The sequence below is a fragment of the Delphinus delphis genome, chromosome 12 (assembly GCF_949987515.2).
Source record: "Delphinus delphis chromosome 12, mDelDel1.2, whole genome shotgun sequence".
Taxonomy (NCBI): domain Eukaryota; kingdom Metazoa; phylum Chordata; class Mammalia; order Artiodactyla; family Delphinidae; genus Delphinus; species Delphinus delphis.
The window spans coordinates 6068299-6084880 of record NC_082694.2 but is presented as its reverse complement, the minus strand read 5'-3'; the positions used below and the strand labels follow the sequence as shown (position 1 = coordinate 6084880).

The 16582-nt window shown below is 47.0% G+C and overlaps 1 protein-coding gene and 1 long non-coding RNA gene across 3 annotated transcripts in view; one reads left to right on the top strand and one right to left on the bottom strand.

The window, feature by feature from the left end:
- Nucleotides 1–11599, top strand: part of IL1RL2 (interleukin 1 receptor like 2) — a 46365-nt gene extending 34766 nt beyond the window's left edge. Inside the window, exons 9-11 of the mRNA XM_060027662.1 lie at nt 1599–1742; nt 8527–8688; nt 10295–11599. Coding sequence (XP_059883645.1) covers nt 1599–1742; nt 8527–8688; nt 10295–10713 — 725 coding nt within the window. The 3' untranslated portion in view covers nt 10714–11599. The remainder of the gene's footprint in view (nt 1–1598; nt 1743–8526; nt 8689–10294) is intronic.
- On the bottom strand, nt 6373–15234 carry LOC132435556 (uncharacterized). 2 transcript variants are annotated; one of them, XR_009521581.1, is made up of 4 exons: nt 15053–15234; nt 12757–12871; nt 10178–10580; nt 6373–6638 (listed from the first exon to the last, which is right to left on the bottom strand). It is a non-coding gene; the product is annotated as an uncharacterized lncRNA (long non-coding RNA). The 2 variants fall into 2 exon arrangements; XR_009521582.1 differs by having other exon boundaries at nt 10178–10377.
- Nucleotides 15235–16582: the final 1348 nt, after the last annotated feature.

Sequence of the window (16582 nt, the reverse complement as noted above, 5' to 3'; positions counted from 1 at the left end):
CCTTTGAACTTATTCGTTAACTTCCTGGTTGGAATTTCATTGTCTTTTAGCTCAATTATAGAGCAGAGGGTGTCGACACTCCTGAATGCAGCGAATGATCAACCCAAGAATTTCAGGCCAACGCTCCTGTTTACTTACCAGAGGCTTTTTGAATCTCATGAATATTGTGGCCATGGTCTTTTTATCATAACCATTTGTAATGCCAAGATCCCCGATGTGTACAGTAAAGGTCCCCAGACACAGGTCTTCCCGAGGGGAGAGGTGGCACCGTTGCTCCAAGAGCTGGTAAAAAGCATAGAAGTGGGAGGTGGCAGTGGGGAGGAGGTGATTCCATCCAACAGATAGAAGCTAGAGGTTCAAACACACGGTCAGGACCAAATGGGCATCAGCGTGCAGAGCAGATCCACTTGGCTATGCTGCGACTTAATCAATGGATTAATTTGGGGGACACAGAGTGTGCTTTTAGTTATTGTGCTTTATTATGCCATGTATTTGAAGACATACAAGCACGCATAGAGATTTCTTTGCAAAATGTTTGCAACGTGGTGTGGCCTAGGGCAGGTTGTGATCAGCTCTTTAGTAAGCTCCCCTCCCCCCTCCCGCCCACCCTCCTACACACACGCACTTTCCAGTGGAGACCGGAGGACCAGGGAGGGGGCCAATGAAGGAAGTGGTGGATGTGCGGTGGATTCTAAGAATGGGGAGGATTTCTCTTCCGCTTTCCCACTTCCTCTTTTCTAGTTCTCTCCTTCCTAGAGCCTCCTTCTTTGACAGCAGCGCTCTGGGCTGTGGTGAGGCAGAAAGCTGTGCTGTCCCTCTTTTCAGATAGGTAGGAGCATGCTTTGAGGGGACTTGGAGTCGCAGAGAAACTGGTTCTTCTCCTTGGTCATCTCTTGCCCACTGCTTTTGCTTTAATTGCTTGGCAATGTGCTCACAAAAGAGAGCAGGGTGTAAACGCCCTTCCTGAGACCATGTCTTGCAGACAGGGGCCCAGCCTGGCCTCTGCTGGCCCAGAGGGGATGAGGTGGGAGTCTGGCTCTCGGCCAGTCTTATGAAGCCACGGAGATGGCTTCCAAGGGAGGCAACTGAAGGTTCTTTATTTATGACAGGGGTCCTGCTGCTCAAGTTTGAGTAACTGGGAAGGCGGTTATAACAGTAGTATAATCAAGAACATGCAACAGAACCACCTGGGGAACTTCCCCAGTAAAGGTTCTCAGGCTCCACCTACGGAGAGTCTAGTGTTGAGTAAGGAGGACCTGGCCATGTGTGCTTTGATAGGTGAGCAGTCTTCCTGCGGTCAGAGCCATGCCACATCCACCGTCTGGAGCTGGGGGTCTGCAGAATTTCCCTCTCCAGATTCCCAAGAGCACATTTTCTTCCCCAAATTCAAGGTCAAGGTCAAATTATTCTACCCCCCCATACCTATTACTTAACTGTAAAGGAATAATTAAGTGTTCCCCTCTCTGCCATCTAATACCCATTTGGCGTATGTAATGGGACTTGTGTAAGTTAAGTGTATAATTGACTCTTTGTAGTATTATTATTTTATTATTTATTGGGTTTTTTTTTTTTTTTTTTTTTTTTGCTGTCATTTGTAGTTCCAGATTTTCGCGCTTACTTGATAGGAGGGCTTCTTGTTTTGACCAGCGTGGCGGTGTCTGCAGTGTGTATCTACAACGTTTTTAAGATCGACGTTGTACTTTGGTATCGAAGTGCCTTGCATTCTGCAGGGCCCATAGAAGGTGAGTAGCCATTGAAACGTGCATCGTCCTGGAATCTGCTCGTCCGCATAACGGTTGTAAATATACTTGACCATCTTTACTAGCTTGCCTTTCGTGTTGTCGGCAACTTTAGAGGAGAGCATCTCCCTGGGGCTTCTCGTACTTTAGAGAAAGGATTTGCCCGTAGCCACCAGCACTGTACAATCGCGTAAGGCTTGCAAGCTAGGAGTGACCTGGCAGATCGTCTTCTGGCTCCCAGTGCAACTGTTTTAGGAAGGTTCTCACGTCCACTGGTGTAGGCAAAAGACAAAAATTTCTCTTGGAGCAGCGTGGGCTCTGTCCACGGTACGTTTTCAACACAGCACACGTGCATGCAGAATTTATGTCACAGAGAGCAAGGAGTTGCCTGTGTTTGCAGCTCCTTCTGGGCCTGGGCTGGGGGCCCAAAAAGATTTATCTCCAACTTTCAGGTTTGGAGAGAGACAGACCTGGGTTTGAATTTGAGTTCTCCACTTACTCCCTGTGTGATTTAGGTATTTAATTCTCTTCTCTTTCTTAGGTATAGGTGGAAAGGAGGGAGGGAGGGAGGAAGGGAAGAGGAGGGGAGGGGAGGGAAGGGGAGGGGAGGGAAGGGAAGGGGAGGGGAGGGGAGAGGAGGGGAGGGGACCATGATCAGAGCCTGCCTCACAGAGTCCTGTAGGAATAGCAGAGTTGAAGCTCAGGAAAGCACTGAGGGTCCTGGGGTGCAGGGGTCTCCCACGTCTGAAGGTCCAGGCAACCTGCCCCTGCTGCTCTGCCAGGGGGTTCACTTTGGCGTGGGGAGCCGCGTCCTGCTGGCACTAGTCACCGGAGAAGTGCCCGTGTGGTCCCGAATCTGAGGATCCGGCATTTCCCATCACTGTGCTGCTTTTTTTTTTTTTTTTTTTTTTTTTTGCGGTACGCGGGCCTCTCACTGCTATGGCCTCTCCCGTTACGGAGCACAGGCTCCGGACGCACAGGCTCAGCGGCCATGGCTCACTGGCCCAGCCGCTCCGCGGCATGTGGGATCTTCCCGGACCGGGGCACGAACCTGCGTCCCCTGCATCGGCAGGCGGACTCTCCACCACTGCGCCACCAGGGAAGCCCCCCCATCACTGTGCTTTTAACTCTGTGCTATTTTCTTTGTATCTCAGAATAGATGTGATCAGTCAAGGCCTCGCACAAAAGTAATGCGTCTGCTTTAACGTGTCCTAACTGGATAAAAAAGTCACACATGGCTGAGAGAGGTCCGTGCGGCTTTCCTGCACGGAGATGCACAAACGCGTCCCTTTCAAGTCCATAGACTTGCAGTGTTGCTGGGAACTCAAGGAGGTGGGGCGGGTCCCAGCGCGTTTTAGGAATCCCTATTACACAGAAGGGTGGTAGTCATACTGAGTGCCTGGTTGGCATATAAAACCACGTGTCTGTCCACATGTTTGATAAACCGTAAGTATCCTAACTTGGAGTTCAAGTGAAATTTCGGAATTCAGAATTGGCGGCCCTTGAGCAACCTGGAAGGAACCAGACTCTGGTTTTGTTTTTGTTTCTTTGACGGCACAATTCACTTGTGGAAATCGGCGTTGCATGTCCAATGCAGCCTGAAGCTCTTTCAGCGTTGCGGGCGCTGAGCTGGGCCCTGGCCCCTGTAGCGCCTACTCTGCGTAAGCCCACCTCTGCCTGTGGTCCTCCTGCATCTGTGTGAGAAGACACCTCAGGGCAGCACGGCTGCTTGTCTTTTCTGACACAGAGATGCTTCGTTTGTTGACTGACAGGGGACTGCGTGGGTTCAGTGTTGTCCCCGGAACTCCCTCCCTGACCTACCGGGATCCCCGGAGCGTGAATGCCGAGTGTGTGGTGAAACCACCACGAGTGAGGTCAAGTGTAGCAGGAAGAGAAAAAAGGAATTGTGCCTCCCCCTGAGCAGGGGAAGCTGGACAGTTGATTGACTCAGGGAGCCCCACCCTCTGCTCAGACTGGGCTGCTGCCCAGATTTGGTACCGGCGGGCTGAGGATTTGGAGATGGGAACCTACAGTCAGCCAGCGGTCTTCTTCCTTTTAAGTCAGAAAAGTACACGCACGCTTGGGGATTAAATTTCCTCCAGCTCAGGCTCTGAGAACTGCACTGTGAGTCCTCTTTGAGTGTGACTTCAACAGTGAGTTAGTGATGAGACCTTGAGATGAGTCCCAGATGCTGTTTCCAGTTTTGTGTCCCTTGAGGATATTTTCTGGTTAGTTGAGAACATGTGGAGTAATGGACAACAAATACAAGTGAGGGAGAGAGAGAACATGTGTCCTTCTCGTGATAAGTTGTTTATTCCAACCAGATTCGTCAAGCCGCAGCTGTGATTAATAGTGAGGTGTGTATAACTCACAGTTTTATTGAGTCATGGACAGGCCTGGCTAAGTCCAGGAGCTCTGTGTATTGTCTGTTAACTCACAGGAGGGAGTTTAAAAATTCTTATCCCACGTGTGCATGTGTGTACACGAATCTAAGGATTCGTTCACAAATCTACGTGAGAGATGTGTCTATGCCTCACCTTATTCCAAATGGGTTTGTGGGGAATGCACCTGTAGAACAGATGATTAAAAACAAAAACAAGGGCTTCCCTGGTGGCTCAGTGGTTGGGAATCCTCCTGCCAATGCAGGGGACACGGGTTCGAGCCCTGGTCCAGGAAGATCCCACATGCCGCATAGCAACTGAGCCCGTGAGCCACAGCTACTGAAGCCCATGTGCCTAGAGCCCATGCTTGGCAACAAGAGAAGCCACCGCAGTGAGAAGCCTGCGCACCACAGCAAAGAGTAGCCCCCCGCTCGCCGCAACTAGAGAAAAGCCTGCGCGCAGCAACGAAGACCCAACGCAGCCAAAAATAAAATAAATTAAACACAAAAACAAAACAGGTACAGTGAACAAAGGGTAGAATGATAACATAAGCAGTGCAGGGGACAGTTAATGACCCACCTTGGATGGTTTTTAAAGATGCTCTTGCTTTAAAAGTGAAGGCAAAGCCATGACAAGGTTCACGGCACTGTTTACACAAAACTTTTCATTCGCTCAGGAGAGCACATGGCTTTTTCTGGGCCAGTTCCTCAGGAAAATTGTTTTGTAGTGAGATCTTGTTTTTAAAGCATGTGATGTAATGAACTTTGCTTGCAACAAAATTCCTATGGTAAATGTAAAAGCTTGTTTAATGTGCCTTTTCTCCAGTGTCTTCATGCTAGGGCAAAAATGCCAAAAACTCATGCAATTCAGTTAGCGCGCTTACCTGAAGGTCAAATTGATTCCGTCTGATTTTTCCACGGGACCAGTTTGATCAGGTTTAAAATTTAACAACATCGTATTGAGAGAAGTAGGGAATCAAATCATCTTTAGGCAACTTTCATAAACATTAAGTTGTGCAAACAAATGACTGTATTTTTGCCAACAGCCAATGAGGGTGTACACAGATGCTTTAACATCAAAAGTAGGGATGAATCTCCTTAGAAAATGAAAGGGACTTCACCAGAACCTGGGTGCCCTGTTTCCCCACCATTCCACAGAGAGAGCAGGGCCCACTTTCCTTAGGAAACTCACTAGTAGGTCTGTGTCTCTGTAATTTTCTTGATGATGTAGACAGTTGCGGGGAGTGGTCCCCCTCATTGTTATTTGTTGCTATTCATTGTTATTTCCCCAATCCCGGCCCAGTTACTGTGGCTGGGAATCAAATTACCTCAAAACTTTACGGCATAAAACCACCACTTATTTTGCTTATAGATTCTGTGGGTCAGGGGTGTGGACGGGCAAAGCGGAGGTGGCCTTTCTCAGCCCCGTGATGCCTGGGGCTTCAGCTGGAAGACAAGCAGCTGATTTGGGCTGTTGACTGGTGGCCTGGGCTCCTCTCCAAGTAATCGCTCAATGGGGGCTACTACACTGGGCTTCCTCACAGCATGCGACGGCTTCCAAGGGCTAGTGTTTCAAGAACAGCAGAGCTAGGTAGAAGCCATTCTTTTTTTGATGACTCAGACTCTGAATTTCTAGTATCAATTCTACCTTGTTCACTTGTCAAGGCAGCCGCAGAGTCTTACCCAATTCTAAGGAAGGCGAAACAGATTCTGCCTCTCTGTGGGGTGTGGCAAAGTGCAGAGAGAACATATGGGACTGGAAATACTGCTGGGGCTATTTTTGGAAACTACCATCTGACACAGCTGCACAGGATGAATCAGGCATGAGCTTTGTGAAGCTTCCTTCTCCTCATTTAACCAATCGAGCCTGTGTAATGAAGCCTCCACAAGACCTGGAAGGACAGGCTCTGGAGAACTTCTGGGCTGGTGAGCAGGTAGAGTTTGGGGAGAGTGGTGCCCCCCAGAGAGGGCGTGGATGCTCTATCCCCTTCTCCATCCGTTGCCCTGTACATCTCCTCATCTGGCTGTTGATTTCATACCCTTTAAAATCCTTATATAATAAGTCAGTGGTCTAGTAAGTAACATGTTTCTCTGAGTCTGTTCTAGCAAATTAATCGAACCCAAGGAGGGGGTCGTGGGAATCTGGTTTATAGCCAATTGGTCCGGAGTACAGGTAACACCCTGGACTCGCTCCTGGTATCCTGAATTAGTGTTACCAAACTCGCTCGAAAGCCAATACTCGAGAGACAAGGGTTGGGTAGAAAAGGAAATGTTGCTTTATTCAGGAGGCCGGCAACCAGGGGAGAAGGAGGACTGGTGTCCCAGAACCAACTCCAAAGATTCTGCGTGGCCATGAAAGTGTTAAAGGGAAAAGGGGAAATAATCTCAGTTAATCACTGAGAAAGGGGGTCAGATTCTTCACCGTCTCCCACTGCTTGCAGGCTTGTTGACTCCTCATGATCTTTCTTTAGATGCTATCTTGTGCACTCAGTCTGCTTGTGAGATTACTGAAGGGGAAGCTGGGGAAGAGATGTAGTCATCTGTTAATTATTTATTCTTCATTTCTACTTCTAAGAAAAGAATCAACAGGTTAGGCGAGGCCTTGTGTGATCAAAAGAGTCGAAAGGTGTGCTTTGGCCAGAGGTTAGTTAAGCATGGAGGCACCTGGCGTAAAGGTTAAGTTAAAATATAGCTTTGCTAGAGCGACAGGACAAAAGGGCCTCCTGCAAAGAGCTGCTTCCTTCAAGGAGCTGCTTACATTGGGGTGGGTCGGGGGGAGTCGTTGGAACCTCCAGTTTGGAGCGCCTTGGTCAGAAGCACAGGTAACAACTGGGCGTCTGAAGTGGAATGTGATCTTGTGGGACTGAGCCCTTTCCCTGTGCAATCTGATTCTATCTCTGGGTAGAAAGTGTCAGAATGGAGTTGAATTCTTAGACACCCTGCTGGCATCCAAGAATTGCTTGTTGGTGTGGGGAAACCTCCACACACACATATTGCAATTGGGTCTGGGAACCCTCTTCAGGGACCCAATCATAAAGGGGCCCTCACACTTTCGTGAGTTTTACTTCCAGGAGCCTGACCAAGCTCTGATGGTAAATATCAGAGAAAAATTCCTTTATGTGCTTCCAGCAGGGAGAGGGGAAAGGGGAGAGGGAGAGGGGAAAAGACACCAGAGCATTCTGTTCTTAACAAGGACTGCCCTCGGGATACACTAGTTAATGAGAGCCTAACCTGCTGGGGTTTTATCAGGGGCCTGACTGGCCTGAGCAAAGGGAAATAACAAACTCCAGCCCTCTCTAGCCATCCTGCCCAACCTAAGGGCGGAGAAAACACTGAGAAACATTTGTGAATTTCATAGTCCAGAGGCATAGGCTCACTAAAAGACTGAGATCTAATCATAGGACTAGAGAATACTTCCCCTCTTTCCATTCCTCACCACATGTTGCTAAAGACCTACTTAGAGCAATTCCTTTTACCTGGTAGATCACATCCAGCTATCAAGAAAAACTATAAGGCCTATTAGAGGACAAAAAACCCCTCCACAATTTGAAGAGACAGAGCAAGCATTAGAACTAGATATGGTGGGGATGTTGGAATTATCATACTGTGAATTTAAAACAACTATGATTACTATGCTTAGGACTCTAAAGGATAAAGTAGACAGCATGCAAGAACAGATGGGCAATGTAAACAGATGGGAATAGTAAGAAATAACCAAAAAGAAATGCTAGCAGAAAACAAACAAAAATGAAGAATGCTTCTGATGGGCTTATTACTAGACCAGACACTGCTAAGAAAAGAATCTCTGGGCTTGAGGATACCTCAGTAGAAACCTCCAAAACTGAAAAGCAAAGACCGGAAAAAATAAAAAAACAGAACAAAATATCCAATGACTGTGAGACAACTACAAAGAGTGTAACATACATGTAATGGGAATACCAGTAGGAGAAGAAAGAGAGGAACAGAAATATTTCAAACACTAATTACTGAGAATTTCTCCAAATTCATGTCAGATACCAAACCACAGATCCAGGAAGCTCAGAGCACTCCAATTAGGATAAATACCAAAGACAAACAAACGAAACTACACCTAGGCATATCATTTTCAAACTACAGAATAAAAAATTCTGAATGAAGCCAGGGGAAAAAGACACCTTACCTCTAGAGAAACAAAGATGAATTACATTCAACTTATCCTCAAACAACCATGCCTGAAAGAAGAGATTGGAGTGAAAATTTAAAGTGTTGAAAGAATGAGATGCAGTGCTTGGCAATGAGTCAGCCAACGAGGCACCCGGAAGTCATTGAACCCAAGGAAAAAGACACCATGATAGCAACTCAGATGTTCACTTTGTGCACATAATTTGGTAGGAATAATTTCACGAGCTTGTCCCATTTCCTTTTCAGATGGGAAGCTGTATGATGCATACGTCTTGTACCCCAAGCCTCAAAGAGAAAGCCACAGCCATGATGTGGACACTCTGGTGCTGAAGATTCTCCCCGAGGTGCTGGAGAGGCAGTGTGGATACAAGTTATTTATATTTGGCAGGGATGACTTTCCTGGACAAGGTATGTTTTAAATGAGGTATAAAAATAAGAAATGAATAAAATAGAAAGGAACTGAAATTCCCTGCTGGTCCAGTGGTTAGGACTACGTGCTTCCACGGCAGAGGGCACAGGTTTGATCCCTGGTCGGGGAGCTAATATCCCGCATGCTGCAATGCAGCCAAAAAAAAAAAGGAAAGGAACCTCTCTCTTTTTGACTTTACAAACAGAAGGAGCTATGCTTGCCTTTCCCACAGAACCACAGGGAGCCTTTCACTCCCCTGCCCACAGCCCCAGAGCTGAGGAGGTAAGACCAGGCTCTCTTCTCTCATTAGGCTCATCCCTACAACAGGATAACGGGGATTCCTGGTTGAAATCATGTGACTTTCACTTTGGGTAAGGATGTGGTTGACCCATTTGTATGAACCGCTGGATGATGACATATACAGCCTTGGCCAAGAGACGAAAAAGGGACAACTGGTCATTTGCTGTCACACCCTTGAGACTAACCGCTGAGTATTTTCTGTCAAGTTGAATTTGTAAAAGAGCCCATGTTTAAGGCTGGTTTTATAAACTTCAACTCTCTCCAGCCCTGCCCTACCTAAATAAAATAGAAGTTATTTATTTCCCCCTTTTAATAGGAGAGTAGCTTTGGGAAATGCAGTTAACATCACTGAACCTCAGTTGTCCCATCTGTCAAATGGGGTTGAGAATGCTTCCCTGACTCAGTTGAGAGAATTAAATGAGGTAAAACCTGAGTAGGGACCAGTATGGAGCTTAGCACATATCAGATACTCAACAGATGAAAACATCCCTCTTATCCTATACCTTCTCTTTCTTAGACGGCGATACAGTAAACAGCTCATATTTGAAATATCACCAGGAAACCAAGATTACTACCTAGTGGCCTGTTCTGGGTCATTTTAAAAGGTTTCTAAGAACTTTGGATTTGTAGGCTGCTCCTATCCATAGCTTATCACATCTTTTCAAGTTATGAAATCATCCTCCATGAGGAAATGAAAATGTGATCCAGTGCTTGTTATACACCTGCAGAAGAGCTCTCATTTCATAAGCATATCAATATTTATTCATTCATTCACTTCTTCAACAAATATTTATTGAGCATCTGCTATGTGCCAGGTAATGTTGTAGGCACTAGAAATATTAAAATAAACCAAAGAGAAGAAGGAAGTGCTCTTGGGGTGGTTACAGTCTATTCTTATATCCTAAGCATAAGGAGGATATAAAACTTGGCCTTTGTTTTGAAAAAAGACCAAGTTTTATCCGTAGTTGGATATTTCAAGAACTTTCCCCTCCCCTTCCCAAGAAATCATTAGGATATGTTATGTGGTTTCAAGTTAGTCTTTTAAGCCCTGGTCATTTAAATAGCTATGAAGCACAAGAGGAAAACACAAATAAAGATTAGTACAACATTTGAGCTAACTACATGTGTCCTATCCTTTAAAAGTCTGTTGCTTTTTAAAAAGTATTTATCCTCTAATATATACCAAACCTTTAGCTGAGTTTGGAGATATGAAGTTAGACATGATAAGATCCTTGTTCTGAGTAGTGCATGGTCTGTGGCTCTTTTCATCATGAGATGTCCTGCATCTTCTTTCTTTATTTCCAGCTGTGGTCGATGTCACTGATGAAAATATTAAGCTGTGCAGAAGACTGATCATCATCATAGTTCCCGAAGCGCTGAGCCTTGACCTATTAAGGAACATGTCAGAAGAACAAATCGCAGTCTACAATGTTCTCATCCAGGATGGGATAAAGGTCATTCTGATTGAACTGGAGAAGGTCAAGGACTATACAACCTTGCCAGAGTCCATTCAGTACATCAAACAGAAGCATGGGGCCATCCAGTGGAGTGGGGACTTCACAGAGCAGTCACAGTGTGCAAAGACCAAGTTCTGGAAAAAAGTGAGGTATCACATGCCACCCAAAAGGTGGCCACCTTCTCCTCCCGTCCGGCTGCTAAAGCACACGCCCTTCGACCTCATGGACAGCAAGCGGGAGGCCAACGTGGGGTTCATCACCCCGTGATGGAGAGTTGGTTGTCATGTGGTGGCTCACACTTAAATTAGGATGCATTGCATTTGGGCCATTCGCTTGAGGCTTACGGTTGGTACTCGTGGAAAGGACTGTGTTTATTTGCTCATTTTGGTCAGAGCTACTTCTTTAGGGAAAGACATTACCTCTCCCGAAGCCCTCGTTCACTGACTGGCGCTGAACACTCTTGAACACTGATGAGCCTGGAGCATTAGCGTTTGAGCCCCTGGGGATGGGACGTGGAGGGTTGTAGAGCGACAGTTCAGATGTCAGGTGGTTTGGCATGTGGTGTGGCCCTGGTGGGGCTGGGTAGCCAGGATACAGGAGGGCAGTGTGGGCTTGGGTAGGGCTGGCAAAGGTAATGGCCCTCACTCTTCATGCCTGACCAGTTGTGCAAGGCCCTTGTCCTCAGGGAATATTTGCTGTGTCTCTGAGCCCCTCACTCCTCAAATGCAAATAAATACCTGTGACCCCGCAGTCTGAGCACCTTGGCACTGGAAGCAACTTTGGGGTCCCCTGTGGGGACCAACTCTGGTGCCACTGAGATTGCCCGTGAATCACCCTGCTGGTGGGCCCCATGCTTTGAAAGACTCTACCTGTCAGACCAAAATAAGTAATAACTCACTTAGTTTCCCAGCTGGCCTACGCCAGCCAGAATTCTGAGCCACACATGATAGATGCAGTTACCACACCAAGAGGATGTACTTCTAATCCAAGCAAACAAAAGCCGTCTTTCAGTTAGCCAGCACACTCTCATCACAGGTCAGTTTATGATTTAGCAAGTCACAAAGATTTCTGACACTAAAATTGAGCTGTAAACTCTTATCATTACTTTCAAAGACCCAAACTGTTGGAGCTTAGATATAGTCCAACTCTCTTATTCTGTGGTTGACAACAACAGCATTCAAAGGTGGCTGCTGTGGTGAGAACGTTCCTGTCCGCAAAATTCATATGTTGGAATCCTAACACCCAACGTCATGCTTTAGGAGGTGAGGCCTTGGGAGGTGATTAGGTCTTGGGCGAGGAGCCCTCATGGATGGGATTGGTGTTCTTTATTTTAACACCTTTATTGGAGTATAATTGCTTTACAAGGTTGTGTTAGTTTCTGCTGTATAACAAAGTGAATCAGCTATACGTATACATATAGCTCCTCCGTCTTGAGTCTCCCGAAGCACTTTGAAAAGCCAGGTGAGGGAGGGGTGTGGCAGGGGCTGTGATCAGCTTGTGCACAATTCTCTGATTAGCTGATGGTAAGGTAGCAGGGTGGTGTCACAGGGGTTAACACTATCAGTCTTGGGACTTCCCCGGTGGTCCAGTGGTTAAGACTCCGTGCTCCCAATGCAGGGGGGCCAGGTTCGATCCCTGATCAGGGAACTAGATCCACATGCCGCAACTAAGACCCTGAACGTCCAAATAAATAAATATTTAAAAACAAAACAGAACAAAACATTATCAGTCCTTAGGCTCCAGGAGGCCTGGGGCTATGTGCTCACGGTCATCGGTTCACATCTTCCATTTGTTGGAGAGGGGGAGGTTTTTTACATCTGTAACAACAACTGAGGAAATGTGCCTCAGATACTGTTACCTGGGTGCTTCAGAGAGGAGCTACGGCGGAGGATATGATGGCGGGGGAGGTCTGTCCTGGGAAGGCCCCATGGGGTCCTGCTCGGTTACAGTGAGAGGTGAATAGGTCAGAGTGAAGGTGAAATACAGGTGCTGCGCCCCTCATTACCTTTTGGTTCACCTTCCTGTAATGACTGAGCTGGCCACAAAACCCACTTCCTTTGGTCTCCCACCTCAAACGCCGTGAGTCTGCCCATGAGAAAGGGCAGGGTGAAGGCTGAGTCACATCATTTAAAGGGTCCAGGAAGGGCTGGTCTTTTCCCAAAAGACTGAGATGCAGATATGCACGTGTCAGTGCTTGGCACGCTCTGTGGTTCCACGAGGCACTGTCTGACTAATGGGGGAGTGGGCAGCGGAGCCCCTGTCCCTTCGTGCCTCCTGCCATCCCCCATGCCCCCCCGCACACTGACTCACAAGGCTTCCTGCTGTGTCCCAGGCCGCTGACCTTTCCTCAGCTCTCCATCCTGCTTCATGTTTATAAACTTTCCTCCAACACTCATTTGTGTGGTTGATTTATCCAGGGCTGTGTCTGGAAAGTTAAGAAAGTGGATAATTCCTCCCTGGTTTCCTTTTTTAGAGACTATTCTATAGACGACAAAGCCACAACATCTGGAATAAGTGACGGGCTGGGTCGGGTGGTGACCCGGGCTCTCAGAGCGGCAGGACATTGGGCCTGAACTGCTGGAAGCCACAGATCTCAACAGGAATTCTTCTGGGGTCCTTCAAGGAGGGAGACTCTGAGTGCGTCCATCCCTTCTCTCTTGCCGAACCCAGGCAGCTTCTAAGGGAGGCTGACGTTGTCGTAGTGAAACTGAACCCTTGTCCCGTCCTCTTCCTCCTCTGAGAGGAAGGGGAAAGCAGACCTTGTAGCCCTGGGTCTTGTCCTGAGTCACCTCTCCCCAAAGGCTCTTTTATTGGTATTACTATTTTTTAACTCAAATCCACAAAATCGAGAAAGCCAACACAATGCCTGCCTGTGAGTGGTAAAGGGAAGTGTGGAACCCATAATCTGCGTGTTTGCCGGCACAAAACCAATCCATTTAGGTAGGTGTTTCAGTAATGTGTCTATTTTTTCCTAGATAATCTGTTGGTTTGGGTCAACCATTGACTCAAACTCTGACAAAACACAAAAATTAGCTCTTTTCTACTTTGGCAGGGTGTAAGCAAGCTGCTTTAATATGACAAGCAGCTGTTTTGTTTTTCCTGCCTCTCTTGACTGCTGGGGAAGGGTTTGCATTCTAAGCGGTCTTTGTCAGAGGCTCTCTTGTTAATGACAGTGGCCACTGCTCACCCTTGATGCTCTGGCCTAACCATTCTTAGGAGCAGAGCTGACACTTATCTGCAAGGACCAAAAAGCTTTTACCGAAGGAGAAGGGAGAGCAGGAGAAAAGGGAATCCACCGGGAGACACCATCAGATGATTGGACCACAGGGTGGAGGTTTTCTTGTCTTTATCAGGAGGCTGCCCAGCCCCCGTCTCCCACCCCCCTCAGAAGACACGTAAGTGCATCTTTTCGGATTTCAGGCCCAAAATGGGGCCAAGGGGGTTAAGAGTGCACTCACACCGGCTGAAACAGGCGGCACTAAAGTGTTTCGCTGGATGGGTCATGCTGTTTTGGTCTGTCTCATCTTCTCTGCCTGCTTCCAATTTCCTGCTGCAGGAGGGGCTGGGGGTGGGATCTGGAGACCCAGCTGGGCTCAGCCACAGAGGAGAGCTGGATGGGGTGAGAGCCTGGGGTCTCGGTGGGCAGGAAGCCTGTGCCTGTGCCCCTTCCCCTCTGCGTCCACAGTGAAATAATAAGCTATAACTGTTGCAAATGTCAGCAGACCAGGAAGAAAATTTCATTCTCAATTTTGAAATATACATAATAGTTGTATTCGTTGAGCACTCATGAAAGTGATCAAAGTTCTTTTTTATCCATTGAGAAAATTAAAACCTATTTCTATTACATCTAAGTAACCAGCTGGTCACCATTTAAGTATTTATACCTTGGCGCTGGTGTCAACTGAAAAACTGGCAAAACCCAAAGTGTGGTTACAGTTATAGAAAAATGTGAGGATAATGTGCAAAAGAAAAAATGTTCCCCCTTACTCAGTGGATGTATTATTTCTTAATCTGCATCACTGGGATCTACTGTTTTATTGATTTATTCATGTTGTCCCTGAACTTACCTGGAAAACCCTGGGGATGGAAGATTCATATGGTGATGGTGCTGTGGTTCCCGCGGGCCCTCTGACCCCCATTTCCCCCCATTTCCCTCTGTTTTTAGTGCTGTATCAGCGGGATTTACTCGCCCTCCCCCCAAACACCACCATCTCTGCCGTCACTCCCCTTAGCGTCTTTCTGGAAAATAAAAACATTAATAAGGACTGAGGCTTGGGCAGGGGCTGGATGATTTTTCAAAATATCTATCAAACATGGCCAGCTACCCAGACCAAGCCACGTGCAAGACAGACCAGGGCTGCAGAGCCTGGATTCCCAGGATTTGGCTGAAGGACTTGCATCATCTACCAGCAGCTTTCACATTTTTTAAACTGCGAACTACAGAATTAGATATGTTTTACATTGCAACCCAGTAAACACACGCACGCACACAAAAGAATGAAAAAATTTTCTGTTCTATTATTGGTTCTATTCTATTCTGTTTAGTTTTGCTCAATTTTTTCGAAATGTGGAGCCCAGTCCCTCGATTGTTTAATGACCCACTTACGTGTTTCCAAAGTAATTAGACAAACACAGATCCAGCTTCCCAGCCTGCGGGTCACCACGCAGGAATGATAGTCCGCTTTCTTCAATCGACGGGCTTTACCGAGTAGCGATTTCGGCTCTTCTTTGATTGCCTAACTTCTGGGTCAATTCGTTTTATTTGTTGTTTTGTGACCGCAGGGCAGGAGAAGTCTTCCCAACAGCCAAGTGAACAGAACTTCCTGCCTGTGTAACAGGATGACATCGAGAGGAAAAGAAAGTCGCCCCGTGGGTGAAGAACCTTGGGAAAGAGAAAAGCATTTCCTCTCTTGAGACCCAGGGAAAGCGAGGTTCACCGCCCCCCCCCCGACTTGGAGACATCAGACGACACGTGGGTCCTCCCCACGGCGCCACTGCGCCCTCTGCTGGTGGCCGAGACGCTGCTCTCCATCCCTCGGCGCGGAACCCCCTGGGCCAGGGGGCTGCATCGCTGGGCCGAGAACGCATCCTCTTCTTCGCTGGCGCTCGCGTGCAGCCTGTCGGCGTCTCCACCTTAAGGCCAAGAGTCTCCTTCTTCTTTTTAGGCTGTGGCAAACGTTGAGAGAGTGCCATTTTCTAAATCTGTCACTGTGTTCCTAATCCTTGGGCTTCCGAGACTGTAGCCATCTGTCCACAAGTTGTGACGGGGAACAAGAGGTCCTGATTATATGCCCACAAGGCAGGGATCTAAGGTGGTGGTCCCAGAAAGGTAGCCCTGCCATCAGCCTGCCTGGATTCCAGTCACAGCTCCACCACCTACTAACTGAGTGCATTTGCTAAACTGGTGATGTCTTAGCTTCTCAGGCAAGTCACAAACACTGTGCCTCAGTTTCTTCCTCTGTAAAGAGGGGATAATAAAAGTACCTACCTTGTAGGATAACCAGCAAGTAAAATGCTTCCTGGTGCCTAGCAATACCTCAGTGAACATTGGCTTTTATTATTATTATATTGTAATAATTAATAGTATTTATACTCTATTCGTTTGCACTTATTATTTTTGTTACTACAGTAATGATGACGAAGATGAAGGGCAACATTTATGGAGCGCTCACAGCATTTCAGACGCTCTTCTGCATGCTTTATACTTATTGACTCATCGTCAGCTCTTTGAGGTGGCCCCCTAAGGACCTTCCTCACTTTGCAGGTGAGGAAGGAGGCATAGTCTGGTGTTCGAGGGGCTTGGGAGGCAGATAACCTGGGCTCAAGGTAGCTAATCTCTCTGTTCCGTTAGCCCAGTGTTCCATCCCTAGAATCCAGATGAGAATAATACTTCCTTGATAAGAGGATGGTACGTATTAAATGCAATATGTGGAAAGCACTTCAAGCCCTAGACAAAACGGCTAGTTGGTATTCCTGTGAATATGGTAAACCCAAGATTACCTTATATCACTGAGTACATATTTAGAGTAGTTCCACCTTAAGAAAAACCTGATTCTACCAAAAAATATATAAGCTCATGAATTCAGAGAGTGATTATATTTTTGCTTTTTTAGTGAAAGTATAGATTTCAGGGCTC